Source organism: Mobula hypostoma, chromosome 8 (genome assembly GCF_963921235.1).
Source record: "Mobula hypostoma chromosome 8, sMobHyp1.1, whole genome shotgun sequence".
Lineage (NCBI taxonomy): Eukaryota > Metazoa > Chordata > Chondrichthyes > Myliobatiformes > Myliobatidae > Mobula > Mobula hypostoma.
The window spans coordinates 64,323,371-64,346,067 of record NC_086104.1 but is presented as its reverse complement, the minus strand read 5'-3'; the positions used below and the strand labels follow the sequence as shown (position 1 = coordinate 64,346,067).

The following is a 22,697-nucleotide window of genomic DNA, read 5'->3' as shown; positions in this document are numbered from 1 at the left end:
TATTAATAACTTAGATTGTTCTTTCACAGTTTCAACCAATTTTGCTCATTATTATCATAATAATTCCCTCCAACAAACTTCAATTTGAGATGATAAATAATTTATTGGCCACCAACCTGCTTGGTTTTCCATTTCCAGAGCTCCAGAATGCTCATCAGACTTCCATAAAAAACAATCATAAAATGTCAACAGAATGGAAAAAATTTTCATCCCATGGTGTTGGAGATACAGAAAGTTGGCTGGTAGACACCCTTGGATATGAATTGTGAAGTAATATTTTTGTTTTAATTTTTTTTTCACATTCTGGTGGAGCCACCCCAGGTGTAAACAGAATTTATCTCCGGGGAGAAAATTCTCAATTGCTGAGTTAAAAGAAAAAAGTTTATAGTTTAATGGAGATCTGCCAAATCATGTAGAAATAATAGGGGTCAATAGAGTCATTGTCCAACACAGCATGGAAACAAGCCTTTTAGCTCAGCTGGTCCATGCCGACCACAACATCCTCCATGCTGGTCCCAGTTTCCCACGTTTGCCCCATAACCCTCCATGTATCTATCCAATTTCCTTTTAAATGTTGCAATTGTACTCGCCTCAGCCACTTCCTCTGGCAGCTCATTCCAGGTACTCACTACCCTACTCGTAAAGAAGTTACCTCTTAGGTTTCTTATAAACCACTCCCATCTTGCATTTGTGACCACTGATTTTTGACCCCCACCCCCAAAGCCTGGGGAAAAGACTACGACCTTACACCTTATCTATATCCCTCATGATTTTATAAACTTCTACGAGATCACTCTCATTCTCCTGTGCTCCAGTTAAAGATCCAGTGTGGCTAACCTCTTCCTATAATTCAGGCTGTATAGTCCAGTCAGCATCCTCATAAGTCTCTTCTGCATCCTCTCCAGTTTGACAATACACAGCACAATCAAAACTGTACACAGTACTCCAAGTGTGTCCTCACCAACGATTTATATAACTGCAATATAATGTCCCTCATTCTAAACTCATTGTTAAATATATTCACTGTTAGTTTTGATTCCAGTTTGCTAAGTGAAGAGATTGGTAAGCACCTTCCGCCTAATGATAAGAAAGAGAGCAATAGATTGAAGTTTATCAGTATATTCCCTCATATTTGCAATCAACACACATTTTATGATTTAAAACATTCACTCTCTCACTAGCTGCACACTTGACCATAGTATGTACTGCAGCAACTTGCCAAGGCTGCTTTGAGCAAACTTTTGATCTCCTTTGGCTAAAATGTCTACAGCAGCAGTGGCATGGGAATGTTCAAGTTTCCTTCCAAGTCACACACCATCCTGTCATGCTGTTTTATTCCATCAATCTTATCACCGAAATGTGTGCCTTGTGCACAGACAATAAGATAAATCTAATTTACTCAATTACTGCCCTATCAACCTGCTTTCATTCATCAGAGTTGTGATAGAAGGGACAGTTGACAATGCTATCAAGAACAATTTATTCACCAATTGCCTATTTACTGATGTTCAATTTGGGCTCTGCTCGTACCACTCAGTTCACACCATTTCACAGTCTTGGTCCCAACAGAGACAGAAATGCTGAATCCTAAAGGTAAGTTGATAGCGACAACTCATAACATCAAGATGGGCTTAATTGAGTGTGATATCAAGGAGTCCTGGTAAGGTTGAACTCCACATTCCTTGGTAAGGTGCTTAGAACCTGTCCTCTCTTGTTTCATGGCCCCTCCTTGCTGACTGCTATATGCTCTCCACTGCTCTGCTTTTGCATCAAGACTTCTCTACGGTTCCTGGCAGAATGGGTGGACCTATGATTTGGCCCAACAGAGTATGCTCACCTAAAAGAACTCATCTATTGACATAAGCACTTGATCCAGAACCAGGAGGCAAACCATTGATCACTCACCACTCACCATTAACCTCCTGCTCACCACTCTCTTCCAACTCTCCATCTCGATACAGGAGCCCTACGCCAGTCAACTTCCTCCCTCTGAATTCTGATTCTGGTGCCTGTACACTTTGACAGATCACGAACACGATGTGGTAACTTCCTCTCTCAGTCCATCTTACATTTTGAACTCCAGCCAACTCTGTATTCTACGGACTGAGCCAAGGTTGCATTTGTCATCGCTCTCTTGACTGGGTGAACTCAGACTTGGGCTGCTGATAAAACCATAAAACCACCATTTGCAATAAATAAGAAGAATTTGCTACTGAGATATGCCAGGTTTTTGAGCACGTGGGAAGTGGATACTTCACCTATGTCCAGGCCGATGCTCAGGCTGGACCACCATGGAATTCAAGGCCTTCTTGGCGGAAGGCAGCTGGAATATAGAAATGTTGCTAGCACATTACCACCATGGCCTCCTGGAATGTTTGAAGGACAAGCTCTCAATCCGGCAGCTGGCCACCAATCTCGAATGCCTCATCACTCTGGTCTTCTGTATAGACAAGTGTTTTATGGAATGACCCACAAGATCATCAGCCAGACAGCCAGTTTGCTACCCAGAACCATTTAGGCTGTAGCATCCTCCATAGCAATGCCTTTAAAACCCAGGCAGCTAGTGAGAGCTCCCTTAACACCTCAAGAGCATGAGCATCGGTGGAAAAACAACTTGAGCACCTACTGCAGAGCAGCCGACCACCTACGCATCAAATACCCCTTACATCCAGGAAATGCCACCACCAGGTAGAGGCGATGGGCCTTCTCTCTGGTAAGCTCCTCCCAGACCCTCATCCCAGCACCACACCATGACTCACTCTCCACACCCCGATGGCTCCACACTCACAGGAGGCTCTGGTGGATTCCGTTGCAGTAGGGAGCTTTCTGGACCAGACTCTGTGTGCAGCTCGGACTTCCTACCTAGGCTAACTCTCACTCCTTCTGCATCATGGCAATTAACGGACGTCCCTTGGGGTTGGGATGGTCAGAGCATGCACACGAGCATCAGAGAGCACCGCAAGTCCATCCAATTCCTCCTGATTGACTCACCCAACATGCCTCTCATCCTGGCCTACCCCTGGCACTCCACTCATGCTCCTCACTTTGCCTGGTCATCTAGTCCATTGCTGTGTTGACCTGCCGAACCACTTGCCTGCAACCTCAGTGGACTTCACCCCACAGACCTATGGAGACAGAGGAAACCTTCGACCTCACCAAACTCCTGCAGGAATACAACAACTTAACAATCGTCAACACCCTGCCAACTCACAGACCACACAACTGCATGATAAACTTCCTCTTGGGCACCACCCCTCCCAAGGTAGCCTGTTCTCTCTCTCCCCTTCTTGAGACCCAAACCATGAATGACTACATCACCAAAGAGTTACAGCATAGCTTCATTCAACCACCCCAGTTCTCAGCTAGTGCAGGATTCTTCTTTCTGTAAGGGGTTTCTTTTCTTTTTGGCACTGTGTAGTCTAACTAAAATGGCTTCTTTGTTATGTTATAATTGAAAGGGCTTCTTTGTTATGTTAACTGCTGAGAAAGTCCTCCCGCTAGCAGTTTGTTTGGATCACGTTACTGATAAGAAGGTGTTACGAACCATTTGGGATAGTTGTTATGCTTTTGGTGTGTCTGTAAAATATTGTATGCGCGGGGTTTTGGGGAGAAAGTGGGAGAGAGAGAGAGACAGAGGATGGACCAGGTGCTGTGAATCCACTAATGGAGTCGGACCCCGAGCAGGAGTCCGAGGTCAGGGTGAGGAGAGGAGATGGAGACGGACTCGTGTGGAGCGTCTGGTCGACCACCATTGTTGGTCCCAGGCGGCCAGTCAAGGTGGTCCAAGGGGTCACAGGGTGAAGAAGAAGGGTCCTGAGCTCCAACTGTTTGTGCACGAAGAGACTGAACTTTGATAAGTGTGGCACCTTTTATTTTCCTTTAATATTTTATTCTCTATTAATTATATAGTTCCAGTAATATCTATAAACTGTGAATCACTTAATCGTATCTGGTGTACTGTCTGTTATTTGGGCGGGGTGGGGTACATCACACAGCATCTACACAAACTAATTACCCAGTTTGGCGGGGTCGAGGGCTGTTTCCCTAGATGACAGCGAGCCGAGCGACCCTGAGGCTGGCCAGTGGGCTACATTGTGGGGGCTCTTCTGGGATTGGATCTAGTGGTATGCTGTGTGGTTGCTCTGTATAAATCAGTAATGTGTGTCTCTGTGGGTTATTTGCTGGTTATTGCTGCATGCGTGGTGGGTGAGGTCTTTGTTCGAGTTCAGACTAGCGTTGACGAGTTGGGGGTGTGACTCGGGGCTGTCCATGCTGTTGGGAGAGAGAGGAAAGAGTGGTCTGATTCTGAGGTAGTGTCTGAGAATAAATATTCTGGCTCTGGCAGGCTCCGCCTGGCGTTTGGTACAGTGTCCACCCCAAGAGGGGTGGAGGCATGCGAGACGTGGGTGGAGCGGATCTCTCAGTTGTTAGATGAGTGGCAGTGCTTGGTTGAGGGAGAGCAACAGGGATTGGTTGAAATTTTAAGTAGATGGGCTGGTGACGGTGTTAGAGCTGTCAGGTTCACTTACACTGTAGTGACAGCTGTCAGTTATTTGAAAGAGGGGGGAAAGTTTTCAGTGTGTCTTCTCTGGCTAGGAGGGCAGCTAAATTGCTTGCAGTGCCAGGGGATCAGCCCCTCCTTCAGTTGTTCAGCTGATCAGAGAGGTCTCGGGAAACTTAGTGGAGGCCCCGTGAGGGAACGGCTCGGGGTCTCTGGGGAAGCACGTTCCCAGCAATGTACCGATGAACTTCCGAAAGGAAAAGAGCCTATTCCTGAAGGCTTAGAGGGACCACGCCCCAGGGTGTCGTTATGGATAGAGGGAAGCGATGCTAAAGCCATCCTCGACCCCGGGGCGCAGGTCAAGTTGTTGTACAGTTTGTTTTACAACCGGTGTCTGAAGCATTTACCCTTGACAACTGCAAGGACACCGGAGATTTTGGGTACCAGTGCCAGTAATTATCCAGAAGATGATAATGGTTAATGACCCTGGAGTTCATAGGGGCATTGTCTGGGCGCCCAGCGTGTCGAGTTGCTTCTGAGGACGTGTGTAGCAGCCTTGAGCCAGTACCGAATTTAAACGTGACCCAGCTGTGGTACGGCCTGGAGAAAGTAGCTGAGGGTGAGACCCTCTTAGTAGACACTCCGAACTACCACGAGGGAGGGGAGTTGACCGCTGAAGACACCTCAGTGAGAGAGAGGTCGCGGCAACTGGACCCTGGCGCCGTGGAAGATGTAGGCAGCGTGTGTGTGGATTATGCCACGTGGTTTAATGTGCTGGATCTGAGGAGTGGATGTTGCCAGATCTCAAGGAGTGCGGCTGTTGAGCCGAAGACGGCCATTATTAGTTCCCTAGGATTCTTCCGATCCGAAAAGATGCCCAAGGGCATATCCGGAGCCCCTGCATCCTTCCCGCGGGGCATGAGGAAGACCATGGGGGAAGTGAAGGTGTGTGGAGTTTTGGCATATATGGATGACCGCCTAGAGCTTGGATTCGCCAGGGGGGACTATGAGGCAAGGCGAGTGGCTGAGCCTGGGCGACAGAAGCGAAGTGTCACACGTGGAGGAGTTCTTGGCCGGAGGAGTTTGGTGCAATGTGAGAAAAATGACCTGACATACCAGTTGAACTTCCTGGTGTTGGAACAGACGGTGGTGGACCTGGGGATGGAAACCCAGGTCATCAATCTGAATGAAACACAGGGGAGAGAGGGGATTTGCACCGCTGAACTGAGTGCTCAGAAATGCCGGCCGGAGACTGAGTACTGCACTTTTGGGACGACCATTGCGAACTTGGAATTCACACTCGTCAACATGGAGAAGGAGCAATGGAATTCCGAGCCGACACTATGGTCATGTACTGATGAATTAATCCAGCGAGAAGAAACAATGACCCACCTTCGAAGGGATCAGCAGAAACTCAAGACGTTGATCCAGAAAAGATTGGAAGACTTACAAGTTGGGGAAGATCAAGGAAGTGTTCTGACTCAGGCCAACAGAAAACCGAGAGGCCAGGGAGGGGAGTTTGACTACACTCCTGAGGAGGTATAGAAATGAAGGACAGATCTCGGAAAAGGGAGGCGAACGCTTGAAAGGAACCTGAAGGTGACTATCGACAGTTTAAATGAAGTGGAAAAACTGAACGTTGACCTGGAGGACGTCATCAGGAAGAAACAACTGGAGGCTGAACATTCTTTAACTGCTGCTTTTCAGGTCAGGGTGGAAGAAGCTGGTGGGGTAACTGCGTCCCAGATTGAGATGGCCAGGAACCCTGAGTCAGAGCTGCTGAGGCTGTGGCGAGAGTCGAAGGAGTCCCCGAAGAAGCTGACGTCTCGACTGCAGGAGGCTGAAGGGGTAGCCCCAGCTAAATGTTTCAGTTTGAAGAAACTCAAACAGCAGCTACCGATCGAGGGAATGAGGAAGAATACGGATTCGAAGGATGATGTGCTGGACATGTGGTACATGTTGCCTTTCGCTAACTTCCCCGTGATTGAGGAAGAGACCTTTGACCCTTCTCACACTGAGTCAGGTGTAGTGGGGAGGGCTAGCTGTGGGCAGTCTGGGTTACAGCAGGACCAGGAAGGAAAAGAAGTTGGGCTCTGGACACGGGACTGGGGGCTCCGAGTTGTAATGGTGGCCTGAGTGAGAGAGGAGTTGGCAAGCAGGCCCGAGGTATCCCTAGTAGTGTCTGAGCCTTTAGGGTTCAGGTGAGCGGTGTATGGAGGTCTCGGAGGATTAGGAAGTTCTCAGATAGGTTGGCCTATGTAGCGCCCGTGGACGGGCGGAAGGTCCACTGTTTGGCGAGCAATGTATCTGGATGTGTGTATCTGGATGGGTTTCTGTGTCTGTAGGACTGGTTGGCGAGTTATAAAAATAAAAATGGGGGTCTTCGTCCCTGCATCGACTACTATGGACTCAACTAAATTAACATTAGGAACTGCTACCCTCTCCCCTTGATGGACAGTGCATTCGAAACACTACACTGGGCCCAGATATTCACCAAACTGGTTCCATGGAGTGTGTACAACCTAATCCACATCTGCCAGGGGGATGAGTGGAAGATGGCTTTCATAACACCATCTGGCTGCTATGAATATTTGGTGATGTCCTTCAGACTTTCTGACAGTTCAGCCATTTTCCAAGCCTTCATTAACAAGATTCTCTGAGACGTGCTACACTGGTATGTGTTATTCTACCTTGGTTACATCCTCATCTTCTCTAAGGACTTCCTATCATGTCTCTTTAGTCCTTCAGCGTCTGCTTGAAAAACAACTGTACTGCAAGTTAGAAGATTATTTCCTTCCTGGGTTATGTCCTTTTGCCCCAGGGCATAACCATGGACCCAGAGAAAGTGAGCTCCTCCATTGAAAGGCCCCAAGCCCACTCCCACAAACAGCTGCAGCACTTCTTGGGCTTCTGCAACTTCTACCATCGTTTTGTGAGAAACAACAGCCAAATTGCTGCTCCTCTCACCTCTCTCACCAAGTCACCTACATCAGGGATGAGCTGGTTGGCTGCTGAGGACCATGCTTCAGAGGAGCTCAAGAGATGTTTCACCACCAGTCCCATTCTCCACAATCTGAACCTCTCCGGACCTTTTGTGGTAGAGGTGGATGCATCTAACATGGGCGCCCAGGCCATCCTCTTCCAGCAAGGACTTAGTGCACAAGTTCAACTCTACACAGCACTGTTATGGAATAGGAGACAGTGAGCTACTCAGTGTTAAATGGGCCTTGATGGAATGGAGATGATGGCGAATGGGAAACACTGTGCCATTCCTGATCTGACTGACAAGCAGAACCTCACATGCATAGAATAGATCCACCAACTCAACCCAGGTCAGGCTCTCTGGCCCTTTCTTTCCACAATTCAACTTCACCATCTCCTATTGACCTGGCTCCAAGAACACTAAGGCAGATGCCCTGTCGCGGCAGTTCGAACAGCTTATCATTGCTTCTTTGCAGATCCTTGCTCCAATCATCTGGGACCTTGAGAACTGGATCTGCCTGGCCCTACAGCACGAGCCAACTCTGGCCAACACACCCAACCACTGCAAGTACATGCCAGCAGCCTTGCGCTCTGAGGCACTCCAGTGGGCCTACTCCTCATTCATATCCAGCCATCCAGGCGCATGATTGCACATGTGTATCAGTTCATTGCCACCTGTTTTTAATGTGCCCAGTCCAATTGAATTGGCATGAGTTGAATTGCAAATGAATTGGCATTCATTTCAAGAGGAATAGTGTATAAGAGTAAGGAGGTGTTGATGAGGCTCTATGGGGCATTAGTGAGACCTCATTTGGAATACTGTGTGCAGTTTTGGGCCCCCTATCTTAGAAAGGATATACTGATGTTGGAGAGAGTTCAGAGAAGATTTACAAGGATGATTCCTGGAATGCAGGAGCTAACATATGAGGAGCGTCTGTCGGCTCTTGGACTGTATTCATTAGAGTATAGAAGAGTGAGAGGGGATCTCATAGAAACGTTTCGAATGTTGAAAGGGTTGGACAGAGTAGATGTGGAAAGGTTGTTTCCCTTGGTGGGTAAGTCCAGGACAAGAGGCCATAGTCTTAGAATTAGAGGGTACCCAGTTAAAACAGAGATGAGGAGAAATTTTTTTAGCCAGAGGGTCGTGGATTTGTGGAATTCATTGCCACATACAGCTGTGGAGGCCCGATCATTGAGGGTGTTTAAGGAGGAGATTGACAGGTATCTAATTAGTCAGGGTATCAAGGGATATGGGGAAAAAGCCGGAAATTGGAACTAGATGGGTGAATAGTTTAGCTCATGGGGGAGCTGCGGAGCAGACTCGATGGGCTGAATGGTCTACTTCTGCTCCTTTGTCTTGTGATCTTGTGAATTCCTCCAATCAGTGCCCTCTGGGCTTCTGTGGCCCCTACCAGTCCCTCAATGCTAGTGGTCCCTCATCACCATGGATTTCATCATGGGTTTGCCACCTTACGATGGGGCCCATGGTGATCAAGGCAATGGTGGACTGGTTCTCCAAGGTGACCTAATTGATTGCCCTTCCCAAACTTCAGTCAGCCACTGGGATAGTGTACCTGGTTCTCCAACATGTAGGTTGCCTCCATGGTTTCCCTCAGAAGTTGTGCTAGATCAGGGCTGACAATTCTCCTCCCACTCCTAGCAAGCCTTCTGTCCCCTCCTCTGCACCTCAGTTGAGTTTGTCCTCTGGCTATCATCCACAGACCAGAAAGAGCCAATCAGCAAGTGCAGAGCTTTCTGCAGTGCTTCACTGCCTCTAAACCTTCCACATGGAAGAATTGTCTGCCCTGGCCTGAGCTGATCTTTCTCACAATTTACACATCTCCTCTGCCACAGCTATGGCACCCTTTGAAGTACTTCATGGCTACTGTCAGGCAAGGCCCTGATTTCCCGCTGCTGGAGTGTTTGGAAAAGGGCACAGAGGGCTATCCTAGCTGCCAACCATGCGTTCTGCCACTAAGCCAACTGCCAGCACTGCCCAATCAGACTACTCCAACCCAGGGACCATGTCTGACTGTCCATTTGAGATCTGCCTCTGCACACTGACTCCCACGAGCTCTCACCTCAGTTCATTGTCCCGTCAAGATTACCTATCACATCAATCCAGTCCAGTCACTTACTGTCTCTGGCTGGCAGTATCCCTCAGGATCACATCTATCTTCCATGTGCCCTGTCTCAAGCCCATTGTCCATGGACCACTCAACCCACCTGAAACTGCACCTCCAGAACCTGAAATGGTGGATGGTGGTCCAGTGTATATGGTTCGCCGGCTGATGGACTTGCGTCATTGTTGATGAGGTGTGCAATACCTGGTCATTTAGGAAAGGTATTGCATGGAGGAGAGGTCTTGGGTGCCATACTCATTGGATCCATCACTCACTGAGGAGTTCCACTGGACTCATCCGGATTGCCCTGGCTCATCGGGTGCCGACCATAGGAGGGGTGTCCTGTCAGGCGGGCACCTCCCAGTCTACAGCCTATTTAAACCCATCTCTCATTCACAGTCCTTGTTCACCCATCAAACCAGTCGGCCTCAACCAGTTGCTCTGGTATTCAGTTACCTAGTTGCCTGTGGTGTTTAATAATTGTGCTCTCTTGTTTCATGGCCCTTCGCGGCTTATTTTGCAGCTTATTATTAAAGTTATTGCTCACTGCTACAGTATATTGTCTCTGTTGCTCTACTTTTGGGTCAAGCCTCCGCTACAATTCCTGACACTATGGAATTATTTTTTAGGGCTGAGGTATTCTCCCTCACTCAACTTCACCACAACAAATTATCCTTGTTAGTTACTAGTGGGATTTTGCTCAACATAAGCTGAGTGCCCTATTTCTTAAGTTACACCAATCACAACAACTAATGGACTGTAACATTTTACCAATCACTGAAGTCAAGGCTAACTGGCCTATAATTTTCTGTCTTTTACCTCTCTCACTTCTTAAAGAAGACTCCCTTGTTAAAAATGTGCTCAGATTCTGTAGAGGAAGTCAAAACAATAAGTAGATGGTCTTTTTTATTAATGCTAGCTGTTCTCTTACTCCACTACCTCACTAACCATTCCCGGTGGCTGCAGTTAGCTGAATGCATCAGGAAAGCAGATCCATGCCCTGCTATAACACAGGAGCACCAAAACCTGCTACCCTGCTGCATTTGGGATTTTAAAACAGAACTGAAAGAAGTAGAAAATGCTAATTAAAATTCATGGTCACTCCCTAACTAATCCACTTGGTCATAGAAAAGTTCAGCACAGAAGCAGGCCATTTGGCCCATTTAGTCCTTGCCAAACCATTTAATCTGCCTACTCCCACTGACCTGCACCAGGACCACAGCCCTCCATACCCCAACCACCCATGTACCTATCCAAACTTCTCCTAAACATTGAAATCGAGCTCACATGCATCACTTGCCTTGGCAGCTTGTTCCACACTCTCACGGCCCTCTGAGTGAAGAAGTTTCCCTTCATGTTCCCTTTAAACTTTTCACCTTTCACCCTTAAACTATGTCCTCTAGTTGTAGTCTCATCCAAATTCACCGGAAAATGCTGGTTTGCATTTACCCTATCTATACCCTTCATCATTTTGAATACCCCCACCAACTTTCTCCTCAGTCTTTGACATTCCAAGGAATAATGTCCGAACCTATTTAATCTTTCTGCATAACTCAGGTCCTCCAGTCCCGGCAAAATCCTTGTAAATTTTTTCTGTAGTCTTTCAACTTTATTTACAACTTTCTTGTAGGTAGGTGACCAAAACTGCACACAGTACTCCAAATTAGGCCTCACCAACATCTTATACGACTTCAACATAACATCCCATCCTGTACTCAATACTTTGATTTATGAAGACCAATGTAGCAAAAGCTTTCTTTATGACCTTATCTGCCTGTGATGCCACTTTCAATTAGTTTTGGACCTGTATTCCCAGATCCCTTTGTTCCACCGCATTCCTCAGTGCCCTACCATTTACTGTGCAAGAGCCTCCCTGGCTGGTCCTCCCAAAGTGCAACACCTCACACTTGTCTGCATTAAATTCCACATGCCATTTTTCGGCCCATTTTTCCAGTTGGTCCAGATCTCGCTACCACTCTGATAGTCTTCCTTGCTGTCCACTACACCCCCAATCTTGGTGTCATCTGCATATTTGCTGATCCAGTTAACCACATTATCATGCAGATCATTGATATAGATGACAAATAACAGACCCAGCACTGATCCCTGTGGCACTCCAATCGTCGCAACTCTCCAGTCAAAGAGGCATCCATCTACTACTGCCCTTTGGCTTCAACCACAAAGCCAATGTCTAATCCAATTTATCACCTCATCTTGAATGCCAAGTGAATGAACCTTCTTAACAAACCTTCCATGTGGGACTTTGTCAAAGGCCTTGCTGAAGTCCATGCAGACAACATCCACTGCCTTGCCTTCATCAACTACCTTGGTAACTTCCTCAGAAAACTCTAAGTCCAATAACAAGACAATTGGCACTGAAGGTGGCAGAGTGATAATTCTGTACCTCAAAATTATCACGCGATGACAAACAGTGGAAAAAGAAACTTTATACGTCAGCATTTAATTCTTCTGGTTTTTGTCACAGCATAGAGCATTTTGTTCTGAGCTTGGCTGGGTCCCAATTACCTGACTCTTTTGATGTATAATTGAATGCTGCATCTGTTTTGTATGGGCTCAAACAGTCTATTGTTGTATACTGGAGATTGTTCGATTCGCAGTTACAAAGTGAAACGTGATTTGATGCCAGCAAGGGTGTAACTCTCACCGACATGCAGCAGTAACTGAGGGCCGTTTGCAGCCCTTGCATTTGTTTCCAGTCAGCGCTGTGCAGTTGATGACACGCTGTCACTTTCCGCTAGCCTTTCTGTCGTCAAGCAGTGCCAACTTGACCATTGCCGAGGCTGGGCGAGGTTCTGGTGCAACCCGGGATGGGGAGGGACGTTTTTCTTCATATCCCAGAAGTTAAGGAATGCGGAGAGAGGAGCAGCTATAGCACATAACCAAGCTGTCGGGCTTAGTGTGTCAACCAGCTGGTGTCTGCTGTCCTTCAGGCGTTTCCTTGGGGACTGATCGGCCGCCGCGGGAATACAGGCAAGGGAAGGAGTGGCAAGCGAAGCGATTGAGTTGAGCTGTGGCAGAACAAGCCTGGTGCTGAAGACAACAGTTCCGCTCAGCATTGCCGTACAGCACTCGAGAGATGTGATGCTCTGCCGTCTGCATCCACCGCGGTTGAAGCATCTTTCCCCTCTCAAGGACGGATTGGTGCGCGTTGAAGGCAGGCTCTGTCTGTTTAGGACTGAAGGATATTCTGTGTGGACGGTCCACGCCGGGGGCTTGCTGAGCTCTGTCCACTTGTGACTGGGGAGAGGGCAATGGACATGAACGTGAAAAAATTCACAGTGCGGCGCTTCTTCTCCGTGTACCTGCGCAAGAAATCGCGATGCAAGAGTTCAAGCTTAAGCAAATACGAGGTTTGTGTCCAGGGCTCTCTCTATTATAGTGGAAACGGCTTGTGCTATGATGCTATTTGTATCAGTGAGTTCTGACAGTAATAAAGTTGTGTTGGATTGTTTGAATGAACAAAGACAATGCGGAGAGAGGTGACTAGCGTAAATGAAAGTTGCGATCGCGAGGGACTGGGAAAGGAAGATACAAAATAGATGTATATGATTCATTAAAACGTTACATCAAATATGGGCTGGATTCTCAAAACTATTGAACAAATAAGTTAGAATTGCGCAGATAATAGACTAGGTACAACCCTTCATTGTGCATAGTTTCTCAAAGGCACCTACCATCGTATTATACTCATTCTTCGGGATGGTGAAAGCGAATTGCTGAGTGAGTTGTTGATAAACGGGTTAAAAGCAAAAAAATCACAATGTCACCCCCTAATTAAGGTCTTATGGTTATGGGTAAGTGTTTTATTTTTAAAGCTAATTATTAGAGCTTGAAAGACCGTTTCAAATAATAGTAACATAAAATTGGGCTTTGCCAAGATTTTTTTGTATATTACTTTCAGTCTCACTGTTTAGCTAGCCCGGTGATTTAAACGGCAGAGTTGGTTGTAAAAGGCTATTGTGCAATTGTGGTTGAGGAGCGAACGCATAAATGATTCCGTTCAGTTTGGAGTAGTCAGTGTTGTGAGGCAGATGGACAGAGATTGCAGAGTTGGATGTACGGTGACCAGATTGGGATTATTCCGACCGAAACTCTAACAAAGACGAGCCGTCCACGTCAGGCCAATTCATCCCCTTTGAGTCCTTTGTAGATTTGAAATCAAATCCCCCGCAGCCGTCCCTTCTCGTGTTATCTCTTCCTCTGCATGACAACCGCTCGCTCATGCTTAAAATCTAAACAAAAACCTTTGTGTGGAGACAGGAAATATCTTCACCCCTCTTAAGAATTTGCCGGCAATGGCGTGAAATATGATATCTGACAAGCACGCAAATCAAAATAATGCAAAAGCAGGTCACCGGTATAGGTTTCATGTGCTGCATCAAAGACCGATTTTTAAAAAAAAATATTCCCTTCAATTTTTCTTCTCTCCCGAAAGCACTTAGTGATTTTGGAATTTAACCCCATCGGTGCCAGCGTCCTCCCATTCTTTGTGTCTGAGTGGTTGTCAGCAAGGAACAACTCAAAGCATTTTCCATTTTCATTGGCCATTGTCTATGATTTAACTTTGCTTTAATCATGTTATCTCTCACTGATTCTTTATCTCTCCTGATAGCCCCCGCCCCTCAGTCACTCCACCCTCCACCTGCCCTACTACAGTCCCCATACTGGAGCAATATCTGGATTCAGCTAGCATTGCAGAATACAGTTGAATATGGAGCCTGAAAATAAAGAAATTATCCTCCTAGGAGAGAGCAGAGGTAATAGGAGATGTACAAGATCATGAGCAACATACATAAAATGCTGGAGAAACTCAGCAGGTCAGGCAGCATCTATGGAGGGAAATAAAGAGTTGACAATTTGGGCTGAGTCCCTTCATTGAGTCTGGAAAGGAAGAGGGCAGAAATCCGAATAACAGGGTAGGGGATGGAGAGGAGCACAAGCTGGAGGTAATAGGTGAGTCCAGGTGAGAGGAGAAAGTTAGGTGGCTTGGGGAAGGGGAACCGAGGCAGTGACGTGACTTTGGTGAAAGTGGCAGAGGGCTGAAGAAGAAAGAATGGTCTGCAGTCCTCTCCTATCAGATTTCTTCTTCTTCTTCAGCTCTTTGCCTCTTCCATCTGCCACCTCCTAGTTTTTCACTCACCTACCTTTCCCCTCTCACCCTGCCAATTCCTGCTCTACCTCTCCCCTGACCCTTCCTTCTGGCTTCTGCCCTCTCCCATTCCAGTCCTGATGAAGTGCCTCAGCCTGAAACATCAAATGTTAAGTTCCCTCTTTAGATGTGACCTGCCCTGCTGAGTTCCTCCAGCATTTTGTTTGTGTTGCTCCAGATTATTGGCATCTTCAGAATCCCTTGTGTATGAGATTATAATGGAATTAGATAGAGCAAATTGGAGCTGTCTCCATTTGCAGATGTTTCAAGGACTAGGGGCATAGATTTAAAGTGAAAAGTTAAAGATACAGAAGGAACGTGGGAGAGATAGTAAAAACTTTTTCTGTGCAGTCATTGGTTAAAGTCTATAGCAAACTGTTTAAAAGTGTGGTAGAAACATTGAGGCCTTTAAAAAGGGAATTGGATAGGTGATGGGGAGTAATTATAAGATCTATTAGGAAAGGGGTGGGTGGATGGAACTAATGGGGTTTCTCTCAGAGAAAACAATTCTGCTTTTACAATTCACTGTATATTCTTAAGCTCCATTTCAGACCTGCAATTCATCATGCAATTCTCACTTTTTTGTAGCCATCACCTCTTTCATCAGCATAAAAGTACCGTGTGGCACTACAGTTGTGCAGCTGCTTGGGGTATTGCACTACAATAATATATCTGCAGGTTACTGTGACTAACCACAGGAGTCTTCTGCACTGGTTAAGTTTCCTAAAATTGTTTGTCTCTGTCCATGGATTAGCCAAGTGCTACAGGTTGTTTATGGCTGTTTTTGAAAGTGAGAAACTGAAAAGTAAGTGGATTTGGTGGATGGAAGCAGAATTATACTGTGAGCAAGCAATGAAAATGGACAATAAATCACAAAATATTTGAGAACCTTTGGAGTTCAAACATTCAAAACAGTTTGTAATCACTGTAAGAGGTACTGAAGTACATGCCAAATGCAGTGAAATCATCCTGGTGCTTTGAAGGATAAATCATATTGGTTAAGGTGTTTGTATGACTACAAAAATCCTAACCAGGAAAATGCAGTATGGCAGCAATTAGTGTAACCCTCTACAACACCAGTGACCAGGGTTCTATTCCTGTTGCTGTCTCTAAGGAGTTTGTTAGTTCTCCCTGTGACTTTGTTGGATTCCTCTGGGTGGTCTGGTTTCCTTCGTAAGTCATGGACATGGGACAGCGTGTTGATGCCAGAATCAATGTGAGGCTTGCAGGCTGCCCCTAGCACGTCCTTGGACAATGTTGGTCATTGAGGCAAGAGGCAAATGGCAAATTACACCAAGTTTTGATATTTCAGTGTTGCTCCTTTCCTCGCAATCGTGGCAACCTTGCCACTCCTTTTGCAGTTTGTCTGCTTTTTATGAGGCTCAGTTGCTAGCGCAATGCTCATCCCAGCACAGATGGAAAGCATGCAACTAGGAGTCGAATCCGGGATCACTCACTTCGAAGTCTGGTGCAGATGCCACTACACCACTGGCTGGCTTAATGATATTTCAATGTACATGTAACAAATAAAGCTAATTATCTTAAATTATGGCCTATATTGTTTCATTAAAATATCTTTTACGTTACTTTCCAAAATTTGACTATAGGTATTTACTCATAGGTTTTGTTGCTCAGTTCCTTGCTATAAGGAAAGGAAAAGGTTATGTGAATTAATGATAATGGCTCCCCACCCTTTTTAATGTTGTCTTGATATTTTGTAGGATCTTGGGGTGGGCTATTCAATTTCTTTGACTTGGCACATCTGTAGGTTAGCCTTGGAATGAAGTGGGAAAGAGTCTTTCCCTAGCATTTTCATAGTGACTGGGTGACAGTTTGCAGAGTTTCATGTTAGCAGAAGCCCCCAAAATTCTTGTTCTTTCTCAGAACGGTAGATTAATGAGAGAAGATAACAAAGTCTCATGAGGCAAGGGCTTTTTTCATCTACCGAGTTGAAGACCTTCTGGCTGCTTTTTGTAGTCATTTCATTTCATTTATGATATTTACCATTTCTGATTAAATGGGAACATTGCCAATTATGCTTTATCTCATTATGTGAGATTTGGAGATGGATTCATGTAGTCAGAGGGAAAATGGTGACAGCTGGATGTTCAGGGTGAAGTCATCAATTGACTGATGCACCAAAAGCAATCAATTGCTCGCTGTTGAAGCTGTATTGATCACTTATTAATGCATACAACCTTCAGTTTTCCATGTGTAATTGCATCGATGCTTAGAGGTATATGGAATAAAACTGAAAAAGGAAGGGTTGAATAGGACATGAATGGAATTGTTAAAAGAAAATGTAGGGTTTTTAGAAACTTAGCTTAAATTGTTTGATTAAGCATTATGTGAAACCTAAAAAAAATCAAATTTAGGATGTTTTGCATTTTTCCCATTGGAAATAATGTTTGTATTTGTCTTTAGTGGTGTGCCTCTTTACAAAAAAACAGGCAGACAGCTTTTCCTTTCTTGTAAGTTCCTGCCTGTGTAAGTTTGCCATTCTAAAACAAGCATTCTTATGCTTAAAGAGGAGAGGAAGTGTGAACTGATCCCATGCAATTGCATGAACATTATCTGTCAATTACCTGGTGGGAGGCAAGGTAAAATTTGCCTTCTGATTTTTTTTCTCCCTTGCAAAGCAGTCCCTACCCTCCAAGAAGCATTCTTTACAGAACAAGGCTGAGATTAAGAATTTGACCAGTCAGTAATCTAACCTAAATCCCTTCACACTCAGTCTTTCTATTATTAGCACTAGTTAAAGCTGAGGTGATCATTATCAACCTGTTCATTAGTTGCATGTTATTTCTCCTGGATATTTGATTGAAAGTTACTGTCCTACCCTCAAAATGTGAAATATTTTTTGTGCTATCTTTAAACAGAAACTGAAAAAGAGTAGGATAGATAAATCTCCTGGACCAGACAGAATATACCCCAGGTTACTACTGGAAGTGGGGGAACAGTTTGTTGCACTTTGTATCCTCATTGGCCACAGGAGTAGTACACAGGAGGATGGCAAATGTTCTTCTCTTGTTCAAGAAAGTTAATAGGGATAATCCTGGGGAAGGCAGACCAGGGAGTTTTATGTCGTCAGTGGTGGGGAAAAGTGTTGGAGATCATTCTTAGAGACAGGATTTATGAACACTTGGTGAACCATAGTCTGATTACGGATAGTTAGCATGACTTTGTGAAGGGCCAGTTGTGGCTCATGAGTCCAATTACTTTTTTTGAGAAAGTGACAAAACAAATTGATGAAGGTAGAGCGATGGATGTAGTGTATATGGATTTCAGTAAATAGTTCAACAAGTTTCCCTGTGATAAGGTCATTCAGAAAATCAGAAGGCATGGGATTCAAAGAAAGGTGGCTGTGTGGATTTGGAACTGGCTTGTCCACACAGGGCAGAGAGTGGTAGTAGATAGAGCATATTTTGCCTGGACTAGAGGTGTTCTGAAGGAATCTGTTCTGGGAACCCTGCTCTTCGGGATTTTTATAAATGACTTGGAAGAGGAAGTGGAAGGGTGGGTGTTATGTTTAATATCTCCAAAACATAAAAACTAATTGAAAGGAAGACAAGAGAGCAGGGAATGATGTATGCCATTTACGTATTTTTACATAGAACTCTCAATGCATTATGCAAACAACAAACAATGAATAATCAATCAATATGTTTACAATATGACTTAAATACTACTGAAATATTAAATACACAACATTCCTCCCTGCTTAACTTCAACTCAATATAGAATACATCTCAACTATATACCTTGCACAGTATACTATATATTACAAAGACTACACAGACATCCACAGCATAGTAAGTTTTAAATTGTCCCATTCAGACCTAAAGATTTAATTGCTATGGAGGCTTTCTTACTTCTGTGGGATAAATAACATCTTTCCTGACAAAGGGAATCACTCCACTTGGCAGGTGAGACTTGTGGCTGTGAAACAATCTCAGGTTCTGGGACCTCCTACGTGGTGATTGTAGGAGTTGACACTGGGTCTGCAGGAAGTGGTTTTGACAGCTATGGACACCTTTCTTCTTAACAATTGACTCTGGTCTCCTCAATTAATCAATGTGTTATCTTCAGATGATATCAGATGAAATCTCCACTGTGTAGGAGAGCGGTTCAGTTCTGTACTTAATCTTTCCAAGTACCTACTTTTGATTATCTCTGTAGTTCCTCACCAGGACTGCTTAACCAGGAGTGAAACATTGAACCTCCTTGTTTGAGGAGCCTTCAATTTACCACAGCTGCTTACATACTCCTGCATATTCTTACTCAGACTGGGCTTGAGGAGATCTAAGTGTGAGTGCAAGGGATGACCCGGTAATGGCATAGCTGGTGATTTGCTGGTTGTGGAGTGTGCTGCATCACGATATGTAAAGAGGAAATTGGCGAGCTTCTGATTCATTGTAGTGTAGTGACATTGCTTGCACAGTAACAAACTGTGGTCCATTGTTACTGACTCAGTGTTCTGGAACAACAGTCCTTGAGATGAGGCTTTTCAACACATCAACAGTGTGCGAGATGTATTGGAGGCTACTGGGAACACTTCTGGCCACTTTGTAGCTGCATCTACTACTACAAAAGAAATATGTGCCCATGAATGATCTGGCAAAATCCACATGAATCCCCTCACAGAGAAATGCAGGATATTCCCTGGGATGGAGACGTGCTGCTCTTGGCATCTTCCGGACATGTTAAAAGTGTAAGCAGTGAATGACAAGCTGTTCAAACTGGTGATCTATCCCAGGCCACCAGACAAAATTTCAAGCCAACCCTTTCATTTTAACCACACTGAGAAGACCAGCATGCAACTTTTTCAACAATTAAGTTCTCAGCTTGGATGGTACAATAACTCTCAATCCCCACATAAAGGAACCTCTATCAAGGGCAAATTCATTCCAGTTCTGCTGAAACTGGGGGAACGAGATTCTGCTGCACATGCAAGACATTTTGGGTGGCTATATAAACCTGAAACAGTGTGGAGTCTTTTCTGACTTCCCTTTGGACCATCTCTGCCATTATAGAGACTTCCTAATGCCCTTAGGGAGAATATGTCAAGAGGAGTGTCCTTAATAGTAAATTTTTCCAGTATTCCCTTTTTCGAGGATAAACAGGACAATCCATTGGTATTTCCATGATTAGTTGTCCTCTTGATTTCAATATTTTAATTGTGTCCTCCAAGAAACAAGGCACATCTCTGCATTGATGCTGCTGCTGTTAATGGAACACCCTGCTGTGGATTGAAAATGGACACTAGTGGTTGATAATCAGAAACGAGGGTAAACTCTCTCTCATACAAATATTGATTGAAACAAATGAGACTCAGGGCTGCTCTGTCAATTTGTATGTAACTTTTCTCCAGAGTGGGAAGTGAATGTGATGCAAAGGCTATGGGCCATTCGCTTTCATCACTCATAACACGTGACATGACTGCACCTGTACCATAAGGTGAGGAGTCTCAGGCAAGCTTCACTGGATGATGTGGATCATAGTGTCTGATGTCACTATTTTCTTTACCTTTTTGAAAGCCACCTCACACTGCTTTGTCCATTGCCATTACTTCCTACTCTGCAGTAATGATTTCAAGAGGTGTAACACAGTAGCCAGGTTAGGCAGGAACTTGTTATAGTAATTGAAAAGTCCTAAAAAGGACCTCAGCTGTTTCACATCCTTTGGCCTTGAGGGACCCATCACTGCTTGAATTTTCTCAGCACACTAGTGTAAATCTTGTGCATAAATGGTGTGACTACAGTACGTGATGCTTAGTTAAAAGAATGCATACTTGGTGCATTGTGCTCTGAGCTCATAATCTTCTAATCTTTTCAGCACTGTCTTGAGATTTTGGAGATGCTCCTTGCATCCATATAGATAGATAGATAGATAAATATACTTTATTGATCCCAAGGGAAATTGGGTTTCATTACAGCCGCACCAACCAAGAATATAGCATAAATATAGCAATACAAAAACCAGAAACAATCAAACAACAAAATGCAAACTATGCCAGATGGAAATAAGTCCAGGACCAGCCTATTGGCTCAGGGTGTCTGACCCTCCACGGGAGGAGCTGAAAAGTTCGATGGCCAGAGGCAGGAGCAACCTCCTGTGATGCCCAGTGTTGTATCTCGGTGGAATATGGCCGGAATCCAACAGCAAAAAATTCAATATCCGGTCTACAAACACGTTCCTCGATCGTAATATGACCTGGATTGCACCATCCGTTGTTAACCAGAACAGTAAGCACCCAAATCCTTTACGCTTACCGCTCTCAGTGCACTTCCGGTCAGCCCGAATGGTGAGGTAACAAAGATGTCATTTAGGTAACACTGAGTGCCTGGGCAGCCTTGCAGCATCTGGTCCTTTCTGCCGGAGTGCAGATACAGATGTTACTCCAAAAATAAGCTATTATAGTGATAAAGACTTTTGTGAGTATTTATGGCGAGGAACACTATGGACTCTCCTTCCATCTCCATCTGTATGTAGGCCTCTGCTAAGTCCATTTTGCTGAAGTGTTTCCCTCTAGAAATGTTTGCAATGATATGCGGTATATCAGTAATTTAGATGATTAAGCAGATGGCTTAGTTGCCAAGTTTGTAGATGATACAAAGATTGGTAGAGAGACAGGTAGTGTTGAGGAAACAGGAAGGCTGCAGAAGGACTTAGACAGATTAAGAGAATGGTCAAGAAACTGGCAAATGAAATACAAAGCTGGAAAATGTATGGTCATGCACTTTGGTAGAAGAAATACATGTGCAGACTATTTTCTAAACGGGGAGAAAATCCAAAAACCTGAGATGCAAAGAGACTTGGGAGACCTTGTGCATGACATCCTAAAGGTTAACTTGCAGGTTGAGTTGAGAGTGAGGAAGGCAAATGCAATGTTAGCATTCATTCAAGTTCTAGAATATAAAAACAGGGATGTGATGCTGAGGCTTTATAAGGCACTAGTGAGGCCTCACCTTGAGTATTGTAAACAATTTTGGGTTCCTTACCTAAAAAAAAGATGTGCTGGCTTTGGAGAGGATTCAAGGGAGATTGACAAGGATGATTCCAGGAATGAAAGGATTATTACATGAGGAATGTTGGATGGCTCTGGACTTGTACTCACTGGAATGTAGAAGGATGAGTGGGATCTCATTAAAACTTTTGAATGTTGAAAGGCCTGGACAGAGCAGATGTGGAATAGATGTTTTCCATGGCGGGGGAGTCTAGGATAAGAGGGCACAGCCTCAGGATAGTGAGGCATCCATTTAACTGCAACTCAGTTACGTCTCTGTTTGCTGTTTCCATTGATACAGCTATTTCAACTGTTCTTTAAAATGTAAGATGTGTTTCAGTCAGGAGCTGTTTTTGTCTGCTTTCTTGTTAGATTCCACAATCTAAACAATCTCTCAGTGCATCATTAAGCCCATCGCTGAACTGACGATGCTCAGACAACTTCTTCAATTCAGACACGTATGCTGAAATGGACTCACCTTCCTTTGACTCCACTTATTCATTAGGGTTAGGATTATGCAATCAACAATGGTTTCAGTGCTAAATGTGCCTGCATTAGTTTCACAATATTAGCAAAGCTTATCTCAGCTGATTTGGTTGGAGCAGTTAAATCTCTAAGTAAACTGTATGCCATTAAACCCAATGCACGCAGTAAAACTGGCACTCACTTCTGATTGGTTATTTCATTTGTTTCAAATATTGCTCAATTAGCTCAGTATATAAGAACTAGTTATTTGTTGTGCAATTGAACAAGTCAATCTTTCTGATGTAGCCAGGCATTTCTGCAATTTTTAAAGTTTATGATTACTATCACCTGATACTCACTGTTATCAACCCATGAATTCATCTGTTTTCTACCTTCCTTTTAACTTAACTGTTTCTCTCTCCCCCTTCCAAAGAGATACGTACTGTGCTG

General features: G+C 44.7%; 1 protein-coding gene across 1 annotated transcript in view; it reads left to right on the top strand.

The window, feature by feature from the left end:
- Positions 1-12,630: 12,630 nt before the first annotated feature.
- Positions 12,631-22,697, top strand: part of rps6ka2 (ribosomal protein S6 kinase, polypeptide 2) — a 136,907-nt gene continuing 126,840 nt past the window's right edge. The window contains exon 1 of the mRNA XM_063055994.1: positions 12,631-12,977. Coding sequence (XP_062912064.1) covers positions 12,879-12,977 — 99 coding nt within the window. The 5' untranslated portion in view covers positions 12,631-12,878. The remainder of the gene's footprint in view (positions 12,978-22,697) is intronic.